The sequence below is a fragment of the Neomonachus schauinslandi genome, chromosome 5 (assembly GCF_002201575.2).
Source record: "Neomonachus schauinslandi chromosome 5, ASM220157v2, whole genome shotgun sequence".
Taxonomy (NCBI): Eukaryota; Metazoa; Chordata; class Mammalia; order Carnivora; family Phocidae; genus Neomonachus; species Neomonachus schauinslandi.
In genome coordinates, this window is record NC_058407.1 from 155849787 (window position 1) to 155872779 (window position 22993).

Sequence of the window (22993 nt, forward strand, 5' to 3'; positions counted from 1 at the left end):
ATCTTTTTCTTTTTTTTCAATTTTTATGTATTTATTTTATTTTTAAGTAAAGCTCTATGCCCTACGTGGGGCTTGAACTCATGACCCCAAGATCAAGAGTGGAGTGCTCTATGGACTGAGCCAACTAAGAACCCCAGTTTTGGTCTTTTCAAGATTGTTTTGGCCATTCTTTTTTTTTTTTTTTTTTAAGATTTTATTTATTTATTTGACAGAGACAGAGACAGCGAGAGCGGGAACACAAGCAGGGGGAGTGGGAGAGGGAGAAGCAGGCTTCCCACTGAGCAGGGAGCCCGATGTGGGGCTCGATCCCAGGACTCTGGGATCATGACCTGAGCCGAAGGCAGACGCTTAACAACTGAGCCACCCAGGCGCCCCTGTTTTGGCCATTCTATCTCCTCTTCAGTTCTATATGAGATTGAGAATCAACTTGCCAATTTTTACCAAGCCAAAAAAAGCCAAGCCTGCTGGAATTTTTATTATTATTGCGTTAAATCTATAAATCAATTTGGGAAAAATTGACATCTTACCAGTATTGAGCCTTCTGATCCTTAAGCACAATATATCTCTCTATTTATTTAGGTATTCTTTAATTTGTCTCAGCGATATTTTGTAGCTCTCTGTGTAGAGGTTTTGCACATATTTTGTCAGATTTATCTCTATTTCATATTTTTTGAAAATGGTTGTGCTTTTAGTCCCAATTTCTTTTTTTTTAAGATTTTATTTTTAAGTAATCTCTACACCCAACATGGGGCTTGAACCCACAGCCCTGAGATCAAGAGTCATATACTCTACCGACTGAGCCAGCCAGGCACCCCTTTAGTTCCAATTTCTGATTGATCATTTCTATTGTGCAGAAATGCAACGGATTTTTTTTTCTGTGTTGCTTTTGTACTCTACAACCTCGTTAAAGTCATTTATGAAATCTAGTAGCTCCTTTGGAGAGGCCATAGAATTTCTGCCAAGATCATCATATCATCTGTGAATAAAGATGGTTATATTTCTTCCTTTCCACTCTTCTGCATTGGCCAGAAGCTCCAGAACAATGTTGAATAGAAGAGGTTCAAACAAGCATTTTTGTCTTGTTCCTGATATTATATGAAAAATATTCAGTATTTCTTCATTAAGTATGATGTTAATTGTAGATTTTTGTCCATGTCCTTTACCATGCTGAGCAAGTTCCCTTCTCTTCCTAGTTTTCTATGAGGCTTTTGCTTTTGGGGGGATTTTTTGTTTTTAAAGATTTTATTTATTTATTTTAAGAGAGAGAGCGTGTACAGGCATGTTAGAAGGGGGAGGGGCAGAGGCAGAGGGAAAGAATCTCAAGCAGACTCCAGTCTGAGCACAGAGCCCCACACAGGGTTTGATTTCACAATCCATGAGATCATGACCTGAGCTGAAACCAAGAGCCAGACGCTTAACCAACTGAGCCACCCAGGTACCCTGAGGTTTTTGTTTTTTTTTTAATCAGTAATGGATACTGGATTTTGTCAAAAGCTTTCTCTGCATCTATTGAGATAAACATATGGTTTTTCTTTTATAGTTTTATAATATGATGAATTATGCCAATTGCATTTCTTTTTTTTAAAGATTTTATTTATTTGAGAGAGAGAAAGAGAATGAGTGGGGAGCGGAGCAAAGGGAGAGGGACAAGCAGACTCTAGGCTGAGTGCAGAGCCTGACACAGGACCCTGAGATCATGACCTGAGCTGAAATCAAGAGTTGGGCGCTCAACTGACTGAGCCACCCAGGTACCCTAATTGATTGCGTTTCTGGAATAATACCACTTGGTTGTGGAATATTGTCTGTTTTATGTAGGGCTGAGTTTGGCAAAACTTCTTAAATTTGTACATTTGTGTTCATTAGAGATATTGGTCTGTAGTTTTCTTTTCTTACAATATCTTAGCCTTTGTCACTGGAGTGATGTGGACCTCACTGAAGGAATTGGGAAAGAGTACCTTCTCTTTAATTTTCTCGAAGACTTTGATAGGATTTGTATTATTTTATGTCTTAAATATTTGGTAGAGTAAATGAAGCCATCTGGACCTGGAGTTTAATTCGTGGGAAGTTTTTAATCACAAGGTCAAATTTTTATTTTTATTTTTTGTTATTTTTATTTATTTTTTAAGGGGGGAAGGGGCAGAGGGAAAGGGAGAGAGACAATTTTTAGCAGGCTTCACACTCAGCCTGGGCCTGACATGGGGCTCGATCTCATGACCCTGAGGTCATGACCTGAGCTGAAATCAAGAGTCAGATGCTTGACCAACTAAGCCACCAAGGTACCCCACAAAGTCAAATTTTTAAATAGATATAGGACTATGCAGGCCATCGATTTCTTCCCGATTGAGCTTTTTAGTTTGTGTCTTTCAAGGAATTTGTTCCTTTTACTTAAGTCACTGATTTTGTGGGTATAAACTGGTTCACAGTATTTTCTTATTGTCATTTTAGTCTCTACAGAATTTGCAGTAATATCACCTCACCTATTTCTGATATTACTACTTTGTGTCTTCCATCTTTTGTCTTGGCCAAAAGTTTGTAAATTTTATTGATTTTCTCAAAGAACTAGTTTTTTGTTTCATGGATTTTTCTCATTTATTTTTGTTTTCTGTTTCACTTATCACCACTCTGAGCTTTATTACTCCTTTTCTTCTCTTTGTTTTGATTTTCATTTGCTCTTCTTTTTCTAGTGTCTTAGGGTAGAAACTAAGGTCATTGATATGAGACCCTCTTTCCTAATATGGATATTTAGTGGCTATAAATATCCCTCTACTGCATTAGCTACATTCTACAAATTGTGGTGCGCTGTGTTTTCATTTTCATATAGTCATACATTCTAGTTTTCCTTCTGATCTCTCCTTTGACCCTTGGGTTATTTAGAAGGGTGTTGTTTTGTTTCCAAATATTTTTTTCCCATCAGGGATTACTGTCTTTCATTACTTGATTTTCAATGTCTTAAAAACTGTTGTTTCATAAATTTTGTGTGGGTCTTTAGTTGTTTTAGGAGGGAGGGTAAATATAGCTTTGTTTGCTCCATCTCGGTTGGAAGTAGAAGTCTTTGTTCCTCATCAAACATTGGATGGGTGGATGGATGGATATAAATGCAATACATTTGTATCTATACAAACATATAGTTTCCTATTTTATTGAGTGGGTTATAATCCCTTACTGTCCTTATTTTTTCTTAAGATTTTGTTTATTTATTTGAGAGAGAATGAGAGCTTACACACAGAAGGAGAGGGAGAAGCAGACTCCCCACTGAGCAGGGAACCTGATGTGGAGCTCGATCCCAGGACCCCGAGATCATGCCCTGAGCCAAAGGCAGATGCTTAACTGACTGAGCCACCCAGGCATCCCCTTTACTGTCTTCATTTATTTTAATGTTAAAATTATCCCAAGTTTGGTCATTGAATATAAAAATTTTAAAATATAAAAATGCTTTCAATGTGGCATTTCTCCACCCAAATGAATGGACAGAGAGTGAAGAAGATTTCCTTTTCCTCGAGGAAAAGCAGGATGCCATTATCACTTGGTCCATTCACAGAAAAAAAATCAGAAAACAACTGATTTTTTTTTTTGAAAGATTCTATTTTTAAGTAATCTCTACATCCAACATGCGGCTCGAATTTACAGCCCCAAGGTCAAGAGTCACACGCTCTACCAACTGAGCCAGCCAGGCGCCACAATAACTGATTATTTTAACAGCGAATGTCTGAGGGACTTAGTAAGGGGCAGAAGTGCCCAGTTTCTTCTCAAACGGTGAAGGCACCTGGTGGATCTGATGGAAAACCCTAGAAGATCTAGCAAACCCTAGAAGATCTAAGAAGCCAAGCAGATGTTTAGATGAATCTAGTTCTTGCTGGCAGTCAAGACGGTAACGAGCAAGTACCTGGGAGAACAATGATGCTCCTTGACACAGATTATGGAACTGCTTGGAACAAAGGTATTCATTCTTCATCATTCATCAAGTATTAATTCAATGTTTAATACCTCCTAGGCACTGCTGTAGGTCTTGGGGAATACAACGCTGAACCCAACAGAGAGGTCTGCACTCTCTGGGGCCTTCCATGCCAGCAGTGTTTGGATAAAATGAGTTATCTCATGAGAACATGTGAAATTCCAGCCATAAATGCTCACGGGGTTCTTTCCAGAGGACTGTTTCCACCTGAATAGGAGGGGACAAGAGTCAGCGACTTCTACATTAGTGCTGGTACTTGAATCCCATCTACATTGTTTTGAGGTCCAGAGAATCCCAGGGAAGGCTAGTCAAAACATTTGAACCAGGTTTTGAAGTAGGAGTTTGTTAGGTGGACGTAATAAGGAAGGTGTTCCACTCAGAAGAAATAACATGTTCAAGTCATAGAGGCATTGAAAAACATGAGAGAGTAGGGATGATTCAGTATCACTGGAACACAAAACAAGAATTCTAAGAAATTGGGCAGGCTTGATTAGTAAGAATCCTTGAAAGGCCTTTTATGCTAGGCAAGGGGGTTCAGATAGTATCCTACAGAATATAGAGAGCCATTCAGGAATTTCAAGCAGCAGCAATACCTGACCAGATTTACTTATTGAAAGACCATTTTGGTGGCATTGTGGATGTTTAGTTAGAGGGAGGGGAGCAATGTATGGAAGAACCACTTCTTCACTTATTATTATTAAGAGCCTAATATGTAGTAGGCATTGTGATAGATGCTAAAGATACAGTGAGAACAAGGCAGGCATGGTCCTTGCTCTCCTGGAGCTTACAAAGAATCCAGAGAATCGGGACGTCTGGGTGGCTCAGTTGGTTGAGCAGCTGCCTTTGGCTCAGGTCATGATCCCAGGGTCCTGGGATTGAGTCCCGCATCCAGCTCCCTGCTCAACAGGGAGCCTGCTTCTCCCTCTGCCTGCCGCTCTCCCTGCTTGTGTGCTCTCTCTGACAAATAAATAAATAAAATCTTTAAAAAAAAACCCAAACAAACAAAGGATCCAGAGAATCAAAGATTAAACAAATAATGACAGAAATACTACATCACAAATGTGCTCGTGCTTTAAAGAAGTAGAGAATGCCTTTAGAATATGTAACTGGGACACCTAACAGGTGGTGGTCAGAGAGTCCTTCCCGGGTGTGTTACAGAGGGGTTGGAGAATGAGTGGATGGTTAGCAGCGGGCTGGGTCAAGGAGCTGGGCACCTTTTAGAAAGTGAAAGAAGGGCCCTTGGATTACCTGGACTTAAGAGCGGGGAGGGGGGGGCGCCTGGGTGGCTCAGTTGGTTAAGCAACTGCCTCCGGCTCAGGTCATGATCCTGGAGTCCCAGGATCGAGTCCCGCATCGGGCTCCCTGCTCGGCAAGGAGCCTGCTTCTCCCTCTGACCCTCCCCCCTCTCATGTACTCTGTCTCATTCTCGCTCTCTCAAATAAATAAATAAATCTTAAAAAAAAAAAAAAAAGAGCAGGGGGAATGACCAGAGATACCACTGAGGAGACACCGCAGACCATATTAAAAATGTTAGGCTTTGAATCAAGAGCCTTGGAAAGTCTGAATTATTTTAAGCTGGAGAGTCAGATGATTAAGTTTTCATTTTAAGAAAAAATCATGAAGGTTGCTATGTGGAGAACGATTTCAAGAGGTGAAGAGTGAACATGTGCAGTCCTGGCCAAGGATGCAGAGCAACAGAACTCTTCCCGGGTTTGGAAGGGTAACCTAGTGTAACCACTTTAGAAACATTCTAGAGTTTCTCCTAGAGTTAGACTCTCATATACGCTTATCCTGTGATTCAGTAATTGTGTTCCTAGCTATTTATCCAAGAGAAATAAAAATATATGTCAAATGTCCACAAAAAAAGATGTGTACAAAAAAAGTTCTTAGCAGCTTTATTCATAACCCCAAACTGGAAATAACCCAAATGTCAATCAACAGAAGATGATGAACAAGCTGTAGTACATTCACTCAATGGAATACTTCTTTTTTTTTTTTTTTTTTTTTTTTTTTAGATTTTTTTTTTTTTTTAATTCATGAGAGACAGAGCGAGAGAGAAAGGCAGAGGGAGAAGCAGGCTCCCAAGGAGCAGGGAGCCCGATGCGGGACTCGATCCCAGGACCCTGAGATCATGACCTGAGCCGAAGGCAGACGCTTAACCATCTGAGCCACCCAGGCGCCCTCAATGGAATACTTCTCAATAATAAAAAGAAACACATTTCTGATACTTTCAACATCAATATCTCTCATAGACATTGAGCAAGAGAAGCCAGGCACAAAGGATAGATACATTGTATGACTCCATTTACATGAACCGACAATACTCGTTTATGGGGATATAAGTCAGAAGCACAGTTTGCTGGCGTCAGGCGTACATATGTGTTGCAGGTAGCAGATGAGTGACTGAAAAGGAGCCCAGGGGAATATTCTGGGGTGATTGACGTGTTCTATATATTGACTGTGGTAGTGGTTACATATATGTATTTATTTGCCAAAACTCATTGAATTTTTCAGTTCACACAGGTGCATTTTATTTTACAAAAACTATACCACAACCAAAAAATAAAAGAGGGAGAAAGGGGAGAATCTGTGGAGTTTTTAGAGAGGTGGCAGTGGAGAAACAAAGGAAGGGAAATATAAGAGAGAAGTTTAGAGACAAAATAATTTGTTGATGCTTTGGGTGAGGGGGAGGGAAAAGTCAAAACTGACTCTTAGGTTTCTGGCTGGGCAGCTCAGTGACTAATAGTGTTATTACTAATAGTGTTATTACCCTTGGGGATATGTTTGTGTGTGGTGGAGGAAGGGAGCAGAGCAGGATGAAGGAGGCTCAGCTTTGACATGTCAGTCTGAGATGTCTGGGAGGCATCACTTGACCCCATTATACTACACTCACCCTGTTTTTCCTCCTCTCTCATTGGTTTCTTCCCTGGAGTATGAAACTTCCTCAAGACTATTCTCATTCCATAGCAGTGGTTCTCAATAAAATAATACCTCACCTCCAATCCTCAAGGTGTTTGGGAAAACCATTAAAAGTGGTTTCGGTTGTCACAAAGTGGTGGGGGGTGTGCTAAATTTCAGTGGATAGGAGCCGTGGGTGCTGGAGAGTCCCACAAAATGGAAAACTCCCTCTCTCGCTGGACACTCACACAGGTGGAAGGTGTGTTTATAATTATCCGAGGACCTAACTCCTTATGTTTTCAGTTTTAACAGACCCTAACATTAATGCAATTGCCACATCAATTGAAGGAGAATTATTGCCTAGTTGTTCAGAACTTGAAAGTTGTTCTGTATTCCAGAAAAATTTTGCCTCCAACATCACTACGGTTCTTGGTGTGTGAGTAATCAATGTGACACCACTGTGTCAGTCTGCATTTGCAGTAGGGATTCTACACACATAGCTGCTGGCATCTGCCTGCTTTACTGAAGCTTTCAGTGGAGACCAGTCCCAAGCATTTACCTAGTGAAGGATATTTCATTTTATACTTACTTTTCTCTTATTTCTCTTTTATTTTATTTATTTATTTATTTATTTATTTATTTATTTATTTTTAAAGATTTTATTTATTCATTTGAGAGAGAGAATGGGAGAGAGAGCATGAGAGGGGGGAGGGTCAGAGGGAGAAGCAGACTCCCTGCTGAGCAGGGAGCCCGATGCGGGACTCGATCCTGGGACTCCAGGATCATGACCTGAGCCGAAGGCAGTCGCTTAACCAACTGAGCCACCCAGGTGCCCACTTATTTCTCTTTTAAATCAGAGATAAGTCATTATATACATGCTTTGAAATTATGTGTTAGGTAGATTATATTATCTATGATGATCATTTTGGGATAGTAAGGGGTGGTGTTATAAAATATTTGTTATTGGGGCACCTGGGCGGCTCAGTCGGTTAAGCCACTGCCTTCGGCTCAGGTCATGATCCTGGAGTCCCAGGATCGAGTCCTGCATCGGGCTCCCCGCTTAGTGGGGAGTCTGCTTCTCCCTCTGACCCTACCCCTTTCATGCACTCTCTCACTCTCTCTCAAATAAATAAAATCTTAAAATAAAATAAAATAAAATAAAATATTTGTTATCAAAGGTCCTGCAGAGTCTACTATGGTTGAGATAAACCAGGCTACAATGTAGTGGGCAGTGACATGGGCTCAGGAGTCAATTTGCTTGGTTTTACTACCACAATTTATGTGACTTTGGGCATGTTAATTATTCTCCTCTGTAAAATGGGGATCACATTCTTACCTCATGAAGCCATGTGAGGAAAACAATGAATGTTTAGTTAATATTTGTAAAGCACTTAGAACAATGCATGCCTGACATATATTAAGTGCCAAATAAATTTTAAGAAAATAAGTACTCTCTCCAGGAAATCTAATTCATGTTCATGCCTTCAACTCCCATCTATACATTATTGTGGAAAATTTTCTAAATTTAAAAATATTTTGAGTGAGCTTCGCCTAAAAAATACATAGGTAGATATATCATGATGACATTTGGTGAAGACTTGGGAGGGAAAAAAATCATTTTCTTTCAAGCACATGATTTCCCAAGTAAAGGTAGTCATTTACTCTTCCCAGTGAGATAAAGAAGAGAGGGTTGGAGAACACTTATGTTCTGGTAACCTCAGAAACCAAAGAAACAAGAACCCAAAGAAAGACAAATGGAGAAAATGTCTTATTTAAATTTAAATTTGTAGAGTCTCTGTTTCTTATTATGCTCACTAAGAAGAAGCAAGAAGTGGGCGCCTGGGTGGCTCAGTTGGTTGGGCGACTGCCTTCGGCTCAGGTCATGATCCTGGAGTCCCGGGATCGAGTCCCGCATCGGGCTCCCTGCTCGGCGGGGAGCCTGCTTCTCCCTCTGACCCTCCCCCCTCTCATGTGCTCTCTCATTCTCTCTCTCTCAAATAAATAAATAAAATCTTTAAAAAAAAAAAAAAAGAAGAAGCAAGAAGTTTTCTGAGATAGTTACAGGTTATTTCATAAAAAGTTATCGTTGGATGTTAAACAAACAAAAAAAAGAAGATAGTAGGAAGGGAAAAATGAAGGAGGGGGGGAATCGGAGGGGGAGGTGAATCATGAGAGACTATGGACTCTGAGAAACAACCTGAGGGTTCTAGAGGGGAGGGGGGTGGGGGGATGGGTTAGCCCGGTGATGGGTATTAAAGAGGGCACGTATTGCATGGAGCACTGGGTGTTATACGCAAACAATGAATCATGGAACACCACATCAAAAACTAATGATGTAATGTATGGCGATTAACATAACATAATAAAATAAAATTTAAAAGAAGTTATTGTTGGAAAGGCATTTCATGTTATATCCAAATTCTCAAACTGTAAACTTCAACAATGAGCCATGCAAAATATTCTAATATTCATTGAATCTAGGGAATATGCTTGTTGTAGGAAATGGCATTTGCTTACTTCAATGAGCAGTGGTAATGAAACCCATTACTCTATATACAAGACCTCGTTTCTGGTTTTGTTCCAAATTGATTATGGGAGTAAAATAAAAATGGTGGCTCCAGTGGATTTAAAGCCAAATACAATGCAAAGCCTGTTTTCATCCACAAGGAGGACGCCCAAATGTAAACTTGCAGCCTGAGAACTTTCCTCTCCTGTTCCCTGGGTCCTGGTTGGCTGCCCCTCACCCTTTTGGTCTCAGGTGAAGCTTGACATTTTCAAAGAAACCTTCCTTGACCACATACTCTATGTTATGCTCCTTTGTTTTACACTTGCTTAGAACAACAGTCCTTCTGTGCAATTGTCATCGTTTGTAATTATACACTTTATAGTTTGCTTTAAAAAAAAACCTCTCTGCCCTGTTAGACTTAATCCACCAAAGTAGTCCCTCACATATGGCAGAGAACCAGGTCCTAACACAGTAGCTAGCATACAGTGGGTGCTCAATAAATATTCGTTGCATGGGTGAGCCATTATTTTGGCATTCTGGGGTATACACGTGAGATATGGGCTAAAGCTAGGAATTTGAAAATCATCTGCATTTAAACAGTGTTTAGACACAAGAGAATGTATGAGATCACCCATCCCAAGGAGAAAGTGGAGAGAGAGGGCGAAAAGTCTGGAACAGAGCCTTGGGGATCCCGACATTTATTTGGTATTAATTGGGACATGCTGGCAAAGGATACAAAAAAAAAAAGGAATGGATAGAGAGGTAAAAAGAAATTCGGGGAGAATGTGCTGCCAAAACAGCCAGGAGACGAGGCTCTCAAAAGAAGGTAGGAGTGGCCGGTTGTGGAACTACAGCTAAGAACTAAGACCAGGTGAGAAATATTACCATTGAGTTTGACAGATTCAAGGTCATTTGTGACATTGATAAGAGCAACTTGGGGGGAGGAATAGCAATGTCAGGTGAAAATGGGTTGAGACAGGAGGTGAGCAACTGGAAGTAGCTGGTGTAGAATACTTTTCCAAGAAGCTTTGCTCAGAAGGAGAGCAGGAAAACGTAGCTGTGGAGGAGTGAGGAGGCATCAACTGAGTTTTTTGTTGTTATTGTTGCTTTCATTTATTTATTTTACTCTAATGTCTTTATTGTTTTAAAACAATTGTCTACATGAATTACAGAATGGTCAGCAAATCTGTTCAAAGAAATAACCCATTTCTCCATGTGAGGAGCAAGGAGCATTTTTAGAAAATCACTTGAACATGTATCTTTTTAAAAATAAAGTATAATGAACATACGGTGCTATATTAGCATCAGGTGTATAATATAATGATTCAACAATTCTGTACTTTACTCAGTGCTCATCATGATACGATACGTGTACTCTTTTTTTTTTTTTTTAAGATTTTATTTGTTTATTTGACAGAGACACAGAGAGAGAGGGAGCACAAGCAGGGGGAGTGGGAGAGGGAGAAGCAGGCTTCCCACTGAGCAGGGAGCCAGACGCGGGGCTCGATCCCAGAACCCTGGGACCATGACCTGAGCCGAAGGCAGACGCTTAATGACTGAGCCACCCAGGCACCCTGTGATAAGTATACTCTTAATCCCCTTCACCTATTTCACTCATCCCTTTACCCTGTTTTGTATGTTTTCTTTTTAAATTTTAATTCCAGTATAGTTAATATACAGTGTTATATTAGTTTCAGGTGTACAATGTAATGATTCAACAATTCTATACGTTATTCAGTGCTCATTGTGTTAAGTATTTTTTTTAAGTGGAAGTTACTAGAATATGTATGATAATGCGAAATATTCAGTAGAAAGAGAGACTACTTATTTAATAATGAGAAATGATAAGAAGAAGACAACATTCCTTAGAAGTTTACTGATAAGGAATCCCTGCTGGTCTTACAAGGTCATTCTTCTTTGATCTACCTCTATGCATAAGAGCTCATTAAAAAGTGATTAGCATGACTTCGTAATGCAGCCCTGGAGGGGTCATGTCAAATCACTCTGGAAAGATCATCAAGAAATGCTACTTTCTCAACTTCCCTGGGGCTGGGAATTAGCTCTAGGGTTTCCCAATCTTAGGTGCTAATGGCATTTTGGTTCAGATACTCTCGTGTTGTGGGGCTGTCCTTTGCATTGTAGGATGTTTAGCAGAACCCCTGCCCTCTACCCAGTAGATAGTAGTAGCTTCCAGTTGTGACAACCCAAAACCAGACATTGCTAAATGTCCCAATTGACAACCAGTGGGTTATTCAAGCCTAAGGAAGTCTAATTTTTAAAAAAATCAGCTAATCTTAACAGCTCTGTAAATGTTGATAGTTTTCATTGTGTTACGCTGTCATGGAAAATTATTCATAAGCCTGGTATGAAAGCATACTGTGCTATACATACATGTTCATATTTTTTAATTCCTAAAGAAGTGATGTAATATAATTTTTAACATTTTAAGTAGAAAGAACCATAAAAGAAAACCAAACCAAATATATGTATGGATGGACCTTAGGGATGATGGCCAGAAAAGGAAAGTCACTTAGCATTTATTTGGTGCCCTTTACATTTTACATTGTGTAAACCTGATTTTTTTTAAAGATTTTATTTATTTGACAGAGAAGGAGAAAGTGCACAAGCAGGGGGAGAGGCAGAGGGAGAGGGAGAAGCAGGCTCCCCACTGAGCAGGGAGCCCCACGAGGACTTAATCCCAGAACCCTGAGATCAAGCCCTGCCTTGGGCTCAGTGCTGGGCTTGGAGCCTGCCTAAGATTTTCTCTCTCCCTCTGTCCCTCCCTCCTCCCTCTGGCCCTCTCTCTTAAAAAAACAAATTTTATTTTTTAAGTAATCTTTACACCCAATGTGGGGTTCAGAGTTACAACCCCAAGATCAAGAGTCACATTCTCCACCAACTGAACCAACCAGGCGCCCCTATAAACTTGGTTTTCTTAATTGTGTGTGTCTTTTAACATGCTCATTGTATAAAAATGAAACAAAACAAAAAAGCCAGATACATTAAGAAAATTAAAATCTTCATAATACCATCCCTGAACATTTTGGTGCATATGCTTTAGGACTTTCTGTGCAATCATTCATTTATTCTTTAACTTATTTATTACACATCTCCCTCAGAGAGGATAAAAAACGGGGCAGTGAAAGGAGGTTTTATTTTTTTAATGGGAGAGATTTGGGCATGTTTTAAAGCCAGTGGAAAGAAAGACCTAGTTTAGAAAGAGGAAAATGGGATGATCCTTAGAGTGAGGTTTGCGAGAAGGAATGGATTTTAAGCACAGAAAGGAGGGATCATTTTTTGATTAGAAAAAAAAAAGGCGTTTTGAGAGGACAGAAAGAAGATCCACATACACACAGGAACACATGGATCTTATTGTATCTACATGTAAGTATATTGCTGTATCTACCTGTAGGTATGTATGAATCTCCCATGGACACTTAGGTAGGTATTTTTACTTTACTACACATATGTATCGTATTGTATCTACATGTTTCCTACCGTGGGAGCGAGTTTGGAACTCGCTTTCTCACTTACTCTATTGTAACCACTTTCCCCCACGCCGTTACTCTTCCCAACATTTTTGCAGTACCCTAACGCACGCCAGTAGTTCAGTTTTTAAAGCCACCTCAGTGTTGGACATTTTGGCCGTTTACAATTTTTCACCATCATCATTGCCGTAACTTAACATGTTGACGGTGAAGTATTTGTAGATATCCAGGATTGTTTTCCGAACAGAAATTCGTGCCAGTGGAATTGCTGAGTCAAACAGTCTGCAAAATTCGGTGGATAAAAATCGCTTTTAAGCCTCGTAGTCCGCCTCAGGTATGCATTCTTTACCTGAGGAGGAAGCAGAGGAGCAGAGCGGTTAAATAACTGGCCCAAGGTCAAAAATAATTACAAGTGGCGGATTTCAAAAGCCGCGCGAGCTCATCTTGCTGCGGCAGGGGTAGAATTTGCGGTTTAGCCTTTTTTTTTTGGTGTGTTTCGGTGGGGGAGGGGCCGGGCGGCAGGGAAGGAAACTTGTGTCGCAGCAAAGAAGGAGGAGGGGCGGGACTCCAGTCGGATCGCAGCCGGACGAGGGGACAGAGGCTGGGCCCGGGCTCGGCGGGCCCCCCAGCCGCTGTGCGGGGCGCCTCGGAGGCGGTGACCCCCCACTCAGGGAGGTCTGGCCGCTAGCCTCGAGCCGCACCCGGGCGGTTGCCAAGGGCCTGCCCCGGCTGCTGGGTTAGTTGCTACGGCCTCCATCTTGAGGCCGGTGGCCGCGGCGCCCCCGGAAGGGGTTGCCGAACAGGGCATTCACTTCCGGTCTGGGGCCTGCGGCGGCGGCGGCGGTGGCGGCGGCGGCGGCGGCAGCGGGTCGGTGTAGAAAATGGCGCTGGTGCAGCGGCTCGGGCCTCTCCCCGCGGCGCTGCGGAGGGCTTGAGGCTCGCGAGCCTCACTCGCCGCGCCCCACTTGCTCGTGCACTTTACACACATGAGGTGAGTGGGGCGGGGGCCTCCACGCGGGCGGGAGGAGCCTGGGGCACTGCCGCAGGGCCCCGCGACCGCGGGCGGCGGCGGCGGGCGTCCCCGAGACCTCGGGCCCGGGCTAGGGGGGTGCGGGGGCGCCGCTGCGGAGGCCGGGCGGGAGGCCCGGGGGGGCCGCGCTGCGCCTCTGGGGCCGGGCCGGGGTCTGCGGCTCGCCCGCGCCGCCTGCCCGCAGTCCGGGCTGCAGCCCCGCAGCTTTGTGAGCACCCCCGGGCTCCCCTCCCCCCCCATCCGCCCCGGCGCGAGCCTCTGCCGCAGCAGCTCCGTTTTCACGCGCATCTCTCCCTTTCTCTCTCCTTTTCTTTTCTCTTGCAGAGAATTGGAAGCTAAAGCTACCAAAGACGTAGAAAGGAATCTTAGCAGGTAAGATGGGCGAGCTTCTGTCTGTCGCCCCATTAATCGTGTATTTGCACTCAGGTTCGCCCTTTCTGGGTTTAGAAGTTCCCCCGTGTCATTTTCTTTTCGCTCGCAGGGAATAGACATTCGGGAGAAGAGGCCGGAGGGAATATTGGATGGAGGGATTGCGGGGAGATGCGTAATTACGCGTGTGTTCTTTTCTTTGGGGGAAGAAAAAACAGCGAAAAGCAATTCTTGTAAACTTAGTTAAAGCATTCTCACCCTTTTAGAATTTAATTAGGGGACTTGTGCATTAATTACTATTGTAAATGGTTGCAGGCATTGTGTGACTCATGATTGAGGCGGCCCTTATGGCGGGCTGTCAAACTGTTTTGGCTTCCCCGTTATTACTTCGTAACTCAAATTGTTGCCTTTATAAGAAGATACTATGTTCGCATTTTCCCTCCCCAACACATTGTAGTCAGGCAGATTCTGTTGCACTGGAAACAGTTTTGCCCTTGAACTTTACGGAGCATAAACTGCGTTTTGTTTTCTTTTGAAACTACATTTGTGTCTATGTTCGGTGTGTGCTCTTTTTTATCAACTGGTAAAATAATTAAAAAATCTGTTCCCAATAAGTGGTTATCGTTTCTACTGGGCCTGAGTGTTTTTGCATTGGTAACTTAAATCATCACCACAAAGGGAGTTTTTTTGGTTTTTAAACGTTGCCTTTATGGAAACGTTTAGCTTTAGTGAGCTGTAATTGCTTAAAGCTCTGATCAGAGTATTGCACCGTATTTAACTCTTTTTCAAATTCATTTTCTTACAGTCTTTTCTTTATTGGCCGTTTTCTTTTGAATCATATCGGGAGACTCAGAGAAACTTCTAGATGAACCTTATCAGTGAGCTGCTTTCTTTTTCACTTGGACAGGATAAAATAAAATCTCTCCTATCTCAGGTCTTAATGTAGTTTGTCCTTGACGATTGTAAGTTTTAGGTTTATGGTGAGGTTAATAACACTCAGTTCAAATCATATAAATATTTTTCACCATATAAAATCATCCCAAATTGCTGGTCTTTTGAGTTTTATAGATATTAATCTGTTAAGGTGATAGTTAAAAATCTTTTCAGTGGGTGAAGGATGGACATCATTGGCTTACCAAATAAGAGATTTTCTTATAATTATCATTTCTTATAATGGGACTGGTTCAAGGAAATCAAGCCTGACATCACTGATTAAACAACTGTTCTTTGGACATTTAGTAAGTTTTGTTGTCAAAAGCTTTAAAAAAAAAATGTTAAGATATGAGACCATTAAAGAAAACAGGTTGAATTTTCAGTAGCAGAAAGGAGCTTGGAGTCTATTTCTCCTCCCATTTTTGCTTTGTCAGGTAACTATATCAGTATAATTTCTATGGAGGTTTTCTGGGGCTTAATTAAAAATTGCCTCTACCACAGGTATAATTTTCATAATCTATTATAGTTGGAGAGAACTTAAGAGTCTCTATATGGGTTATGTATCAGAGTTTGAATTCCAGCCCTGCCACTTACAATATGACCTTGACTCTTGGCAAATCACTTAGCCTCTTTGTGTGTAATCTATAAAACGAGAGGTTTGGGCCAATCAGTTCCTAAGGTGTGTGAGCCCCCTTGGGTTGTATAAAAAGGAGTTAAATGTCATCTCTGGCCACAGAGAATATGTACAATCTGGTAGGAAGACTGTCATATGTCCATAAATAACTAATACAAGGTAGATGGTGTGGAGGTTAAGTTACCATCTCATCCCATATTTGAGGATGGCTCTACAGTAGGTCATCAGGCATGAAAAGGAAGAACAATTACTAGGAGGTTACAAGGCAGCACATCAAGACTGTGAGAGGGTAGCATTGCCTAAAGGTTAAAAGGTTCCAAGGAGGGAGAGGTGTGATTAGGTGGGCACATGTTTTCCTTCTACTCCGTCTCTAGCTCTCTGCTTCCTTTTTTCCAAATGAGGAGAGTGTGTATGTCTTGAAGCATTTATGCTTTCCCAGGAAATCAAGGCATTATTCTGTATTCCTTTAGCAAACATTTCTTGAGCATCTTCTATGTTCCAAATGCAAGGCTAGGCACTTGGGAAGAGCAGAAATAGCTAAATGTACTGAATGCTTACTATCTGCCTGGCGCATTCTTCTGAAGACTTTGCATGGACTCATCCGATCCCTGGATCACTGTGTGAGGTAGGTACTATTATTCCTGTTTTACAGATGATGACTTTGAGACACAAAGAGGTTAAGTAACTTTCAGGAAGTCACATCACTGGTATTGGAGGAGCTGTCAGGCTTCGGATCATATTGTATCGTCTCTTACTAGAGGCATGGTTCTTCATCTTGAAAAATTTGAAAATATCTTTGAGGAGGCAGAACCCACAGGTACATTTGATACTGCTAGATCAGAGTTTCTTAACCTGGGCTCTGTTGACATTTTGGACCAGAGAATTTATTATTGTGAGGTCTGCCCTGTGCCTTCTGGGATGGTCAGCAGCATCTGCCTGTAGCACTCCCCGCCCAGTCGTGACATTCAGAAATGTCTTTAGAGGGCACCTGGGTGGCTCAGTTGGTTAAGCGACTGCCTTTGGCTCAGGTCATGATCCTGGAGTCCCTGGATCGAGTCTCGCATCTGGCTCCCGAGCCGGGAGTCTGCTTCTCCCTCTGACCCTCCCCCGTCTCATGTGCTCTCTCTCTCTCATTATCTCTCTCTCTAATAAATAAAATCTTAAAAAAAAAAAAAAGAAATGTCTTTAGATATTGCTAAATGTTCTCTGGGGGGCAAAATCACCCCCAGTTGAGAACCGTCATTCTAGATCTTCATATTCCCCGAAGGTAACCAAACGTATGAACTTTGAATGTTAAATATTTAAATGTTAAATTAATTTTTACATCTTTAATACCATGGAAGTCCAAATCCTATTGTGTGGGCCCCTAGTTTGAACCCTCTAGTTTTGAATGTCAGTGTTGTGTTGCCATTCTCCTTTCCCTCTGCTAAGTGGCAAATCTTTTTTTTTTTAAGATTTTATTTATTTATTTGAGAGAGAAAGTAAGAGAGAGCACGAGTGGGCATGAAGCAGAGGGAGGAGAAGAGGAAGAAGATGACTCCCCACTGAGCAGGGAGCCTGATGCGGGACTCAATCCCAGGATCCTGAGATCATGACCTGAGCCAAAGGCAGATGCTTGACCAACTCAGCCACCCAGGTGCCCCAGTGGCAAATCTTCAAGATAGTGTGCCAGGTAGCCAGTGCCAGTTAAACAAAATCGGCACAAGAGAAATTTAGTTTACTACCTGGGGTAAGCTGTATTTCTTAATTCACTGTTGGCCATTAAAATTGTCACTTTATGTCAGTATCATGGGCATTCAAAAGAGGGAACTGTAATGTCTAGATGGGGGTGGTCACCATTGGAACTGAACTTTTTTTTTAAATTTTTAAAAAAGATATTTATTTGAGACAGAGAGAGTGCACAAGCATTAGGGGCGCAGAGGGAGAGGGAGAAGCAGGCGCCTCACTGAGCAGGGAGCCTGATGCGGGGCGCTATCCCAGGACCTTGAGATCATGACCTGAGCCGAAGGCAGACGCTTAACCGACTGAGCCACCCAGGCGCCTCTAGAGCTGAACTTTAAAGTATGAAGTCAATTTTGAAAGGCAGAGAAAAGGGCAGTGTAAAAACAACAGAACTAATGGAACAAAATCCAGGAAGTACAGGGAGTTTTTTTGTTTTTTGTTTTTTTTTTTTCCTTCTTTTAAGATTTTATTTATTTATTTGACAGAGACACAGCGAGAGAGGGAACACAAGCAGGGGGAATGGGAGAGGGAGAAGCAGGCCTCCCGCGGAGCAGGGAGCCCGATGTGGGACTCGATCCCAGGACTCTGGGATCATGACCCGAGCTGAAGGCAGATGCTTAACAACTGAGCCACCCAGGCGCCCCCTTTTTTTTTTTTTTTAAGATTTTATTTATTTATTTGACAGAGAGAGAATGAGAGAGAAAGCACATGAGAGGGGGGAGGGTCAGAGGGAGAAGCAGACTCCCTGCCGAGCATGGAGCCCGATGCGGGACTCGATCCAGGGACTCCAGGATCATGACCTGAGCCGAAGGCAGTCGCTTAACCAGCTGAGCCACCCAGGCGCTCGTACAGGGAGTTTTGAAATAGCAGTGGGTGGTTTGGTTGGATTGACGTGGAAGAGCAGGGGCAGACGCAGAGGTTCTTGAATATTAAGTTGGGGACTTCTGGCATAGATCTTTTTGGTAGTATGGAGCTATTACATGCTGTTGGGTAGGGTAGTGTGATATGATAGAATAAGGCAGGTGTTGATGAAGACCTGAATTACAGTGGTGGGAGAAAAGAGCTGAGAGTGGGAGATACTGAGGAAGTGGAATCTGGGATTTGGCAGCTAACTAAGCTGGGATTAGTTGTGAGAGGGGTCTAAACACCATCTTGGGTGAATGGGAGATTGACCCAGCCTCTGAACAGAAGAGAGGTTAGAACAGAAATAGGAGTTTGGTGAGAGAAGATGGTAAGTTACATTTTCTAGTTGTAAAAAAAATCTAAGACAACTGATACAATTAAAAAAAATTATTTTGGAGGCCAGAGCCATAGAATCATTCAGTGTTTAGAGCTGGACCATGACATCAGAGAGACCGGCCAGTATTCTGATCTCTTCCATTTTACAAATGAGAAAGCTATGGGTAAGACAGATCCAGTGACTTAGTCAAGGTTATATTCTCTCAAGTGACAGAGCTGGGATTCCAACAGGCCTTTTGACTCTAACTACTGAGGTCTTACAAATGTGCAGTATATTATACGCACAATAGAAAAACAACTTTGGTTTCTCTTTTCTGAAAATGGAAGAACACTTATCTCAATGTATTTTGTTCCATTTTAGTAATTAATTTATTATTATAATGTAGGGTATATTGTCTAACAAAAAAGTTACACACTTCATGTTAGCTGATTTTCCCCCCCCAAGCCAACTATTAAAACACCATCATTTAAGAAAAATTGTTAAAGATGCTGTAATGCCATATAATGTAGCATCTAAACTGGGACATTGTTATCTGAGGCACTTTTGCCTGGGACAGGTGCTAAATAAGAAAAGACAAGGGACAACAGGAATAAACCAGAGCATTAGGTCTCTCTAGTTAAGGTGGACCCTACTCTTGGAATTCATCAACCTTTATCTGAAAAAAGAAATATATATATTTATCTTCCAATTTTGTTAAGCTTTTCTGTTGCCTTCCTGTGATAACGGTTTGTAGGCCAACAAATTCATATTGGTAGGTTTCTTTCTAGCTTAATTTGGCAGCTATGTGGTAAGTCAATTGATAGAATAAATGAATCACAAACTGTAAGCTTAATTTAAAAATGCGTAACAACCCTCTGTGGAAAATTTAAATATGAACATCATTAAAAAGTCTAAGTACCACTCTGTAACCTCTTGTGTTTTTGGCATCTGAAGTAAGTCTGCAAGTATAAATTAAAGTCCCTTACAGTTCTGTTTTCTGACAACCTCAGAAGCATTTCCCATGATTGGAGAGACTAAAATAGAATGTGCTGTATGTTTTCTGCTCAGACAGACTTATGACAGTCTCTCACTCAAAGTCAAGAAAATGTCCTCCCATTTAAAATTTTTAAAAAATCATTCTAACCTTCAGCAAAATAGCAAGAATAAGGTGGTGAACACCTGTATCTCTCCCTAGGTTTACCGATTATTAATATTTTGCCATATCATTTTATCATGTCAATTCATCCCTAAGTAAGACAACACCCATCTCCTGAGAACAAGGGCATTCTGTATAACAATCACATTATCACGCACGGGTAAGTTTAACGTTGTCACAATGCCTTTCTGTCCATATTAAAATTTTCCCAACTATCCCAGTAATATCTTTTTAAATATGTTGGGTTTTTTTCCCCTTCATTCCCTTACCCAGGGTTGCTTTTAGTTGTCTGTAATTTCCCTACATCAGGAGCTGTTCCTTACCCTTTTCTTGACATTGACATCTTGGAATAGTCCAGACTAGTTTTTGCAGGCTTCAGTTTGGCTTTTTCTGATGGTTTTTGTAGGATTAGATTCAGTGAAACCTTTTTGGCAGGAATAGTGCATAGGTGATGTGCTCTCAGGACATCACGTCAGGCTTCTTCCCCCACTATTTTTAAGCAAATTAGCTGAAAGTGGACCCAGTACTTTACTTTTACCTTCATGCTCACTCTGTTTCTTTCATTTTCAGACATGCCAACAATTAGGTCAAACTGAGATACAATTTTAAATAGTTGAGGTTACAGTAATTACAGGTCTTCGTGTTTAAACTGATCGCTTGTAACGATTGCACTTTTTTGAAGGGTCATTCTGAAGGTAGCTCCCTAATTGTTAGACATAAAAGTTGCTTGTTTTCAACTTTCACCACGATAAACTGATAACCTGGGTAAGAAAATGAAACATAGAGCTTGGGCTTCTGATCTGCATCCTGAAAGGATGCCCCGCTGAACAGAGATTCTCATCCTGGATTCCATACAGGGATACAGATGGTATGAAGCAGTTTGAAAAATTGAATGTGTGCTTTAAAAAAAAAAGATGGTCCTTAGCATTTATCTGGTTTCAAGGGTCATGGCTCCCCAAAGAGTAAGAAACAACTTGTTACAGGGAGGATATCAGAGGAGCTGAATAGTAGCAACAAAAAGGGAGATTTTAAGATTGAAAGAGAGAAAGTAACGTTCGACAAAGGCGTAGTTTCTTTCTTAAAAAAAAAAAAAAAAGACCCATGGAAATAAATATAGTTTAAATTTCCTATGAAGGTGGTCTTATTTTAAAAATGATTTGCATACTCTGGGCGTGTGATTTGGCTATGAAGCAGAAATCCTAGCCTTTCTACTCTTGTAACTAGGGAAGAGCATTTTGAATCTGCAGCAGTATGTTGTATGCTGATGACTCAGCCGACTTCCAGTTTCAGATGGAATGTGCACAACAGATTGAAAGCCGGTTAAGGAATTTTATACTTTGAACCTTACAAGATATTTTCTGCAAACAGCGATTGATTGGATTTGGTATAATAACCAACAAGATTAAACCGAGTCACTTGTTTGCTGTTCTTACTAGGGGTGTTGAGTCAGCTAGCATTTACTGAGCAGCTTGCTGAAGTGATAATTGAATATTTTTATAATTTTGACATTTGTGTTTTGTTGACTTTGGTCTTTTCTTATTCTTTTGAAGTATCCCTCTAAAACACAAGGCAATAGTACTATGTGGTGCTCAAATATGCATTGCTTTTAAATGTGTTTTTCAGCATTACCTCACTGTTTGATAACTGACCATACAAAGGATGTCACAGAGAGAGGTTTCGCTCAGTATTCTCCTTGTGAAGCTCTAGGTGATGTGAGGCGTATGCGTATGTGAGACTCTTCCCATGTGAAGATAGGAAGGGGTGTCATGTGCATCCTCTACACTGCTGCAACTTTTTAAAAAAGATTTTATTTATTTGAGAGAGAGAGAGAGCATGAGCAGAGGGGAGGGGCAGAGGGAGAGAGAGAAGCAGACTTCCTGCTGAGCAGGGAGCCCGATGCGGGGCTCAATCCCAGGACCCTGGGATCATGACCTGAGCTGAAGGCAGACGCTTAACTGGCTGAGCCACCCAGACATCTCTACACTGCTGCAACTGAATCAACCTCAAGCCACAGCTCTGAGCTTGTCCCTTGGTATTTCTTCGAAACCTTGGCTAGCTCCCCAGTGACTGGAAGTTAAGCCCAAATTCTTGCTGTGCTCAGCTTATCTATCTCTTTAGTTTTGTCCCTTCTACACTTGCCCTATCCTCAATTCTTCCTCTGAATGTTTCAGTTTCTTCCTCATTTTTTTTTTTTAAGTAGATTCCACACCCAGCATGGAGCCTAACACAGGGCTTGAACTCACGACCCTGAGATCAAGACCTGAACTGAGATCAAGAGTCTTATGCTCAACCAACTGAGCCACCTGGGCACCCCCATCTCCCTCAAAAAAAATTTTTTTAAAGATTTTATTTATTTATTTGACAGAGAGATAGAGCCAGAGAGCACAAGCAGAGGGAATGGCAGAGGGAGAGGGAGAAGCAGGCTCCCAGCTGAGCAGGGAGCCCGACGCGGGGCTCAATCCCAGGACCCTGGGATCATGACCTGAGCTGAAGGCAGACGCTTAACCATCTGAACCACCCAGGCGCCCCTATACCACATTTTTTAAAAAAGATTTTATTTATTTGAGAGAGCAAGAGAGCACAAGCAAGGGGGGAGTGGCAAAGCGAGAGAGTATAAGCAGGGGGAGTGGTGAGAGAGAGAGGGGGAAGCAGGCTCCCTGCTGAGCAGGGAGCCTGATGAGGGACTTGATCTCAGGACCCTGGGATCACGACCTGAGCCGAAGGTAGATGCTTAACCGACTGAGCCACCCAGGCACCCCATACCAGGTTTTTTTTTTTAAAGCTTTTCCTTGTTTATTTAAGTAATCTCTACACTCAGTGTGGGGCTTGAACTTACAACCCCAAGATCAAGAGTCCCATGCTTCTCTGATGGAGCCAGCCAGGCGCCCCGCTATACCACATTTTCTTTATCCATTCATCAGTTGATGGGCATTATTAGGGTTTTCATTTTAGGGCTATTATGAAAAACGGTGCTGTGAACATTCCTGGATGAGTGAACATAATGCTTTCAATTCTCTTGGCCACATACCTAGAAGTGGAATTGCTGGGGCATATGGTAATTCTGTGTTTAACTTTGTGAGGAACTG

General features: G+C 41.8%; 1 protein-coding gene across 1 annotated transcript in view; it reads left to right on the top strand.

The window, feature by feature from the left end:
- Window positions 1–13689: 13689 nt before the first annotated feature.
- The window catches only part of TNRC6A (trinucleotide repeat containing adaptor 6A), a 100789-nt gene continuing 91485 nt past the window's right edge, over window positions 13690–22993 (top strand). The window contains 2 exon segments of the mRNA XM_044915643.1: window positions 13690–13835; window positions 14199–14246. Of these exon segments, the coding sequence (XP_044771578.1) occupies window positions 13831–13835; window positions 14199–14246 (53 nt within the window). The 5' untranslated portion in view covers window positions 13690–13830.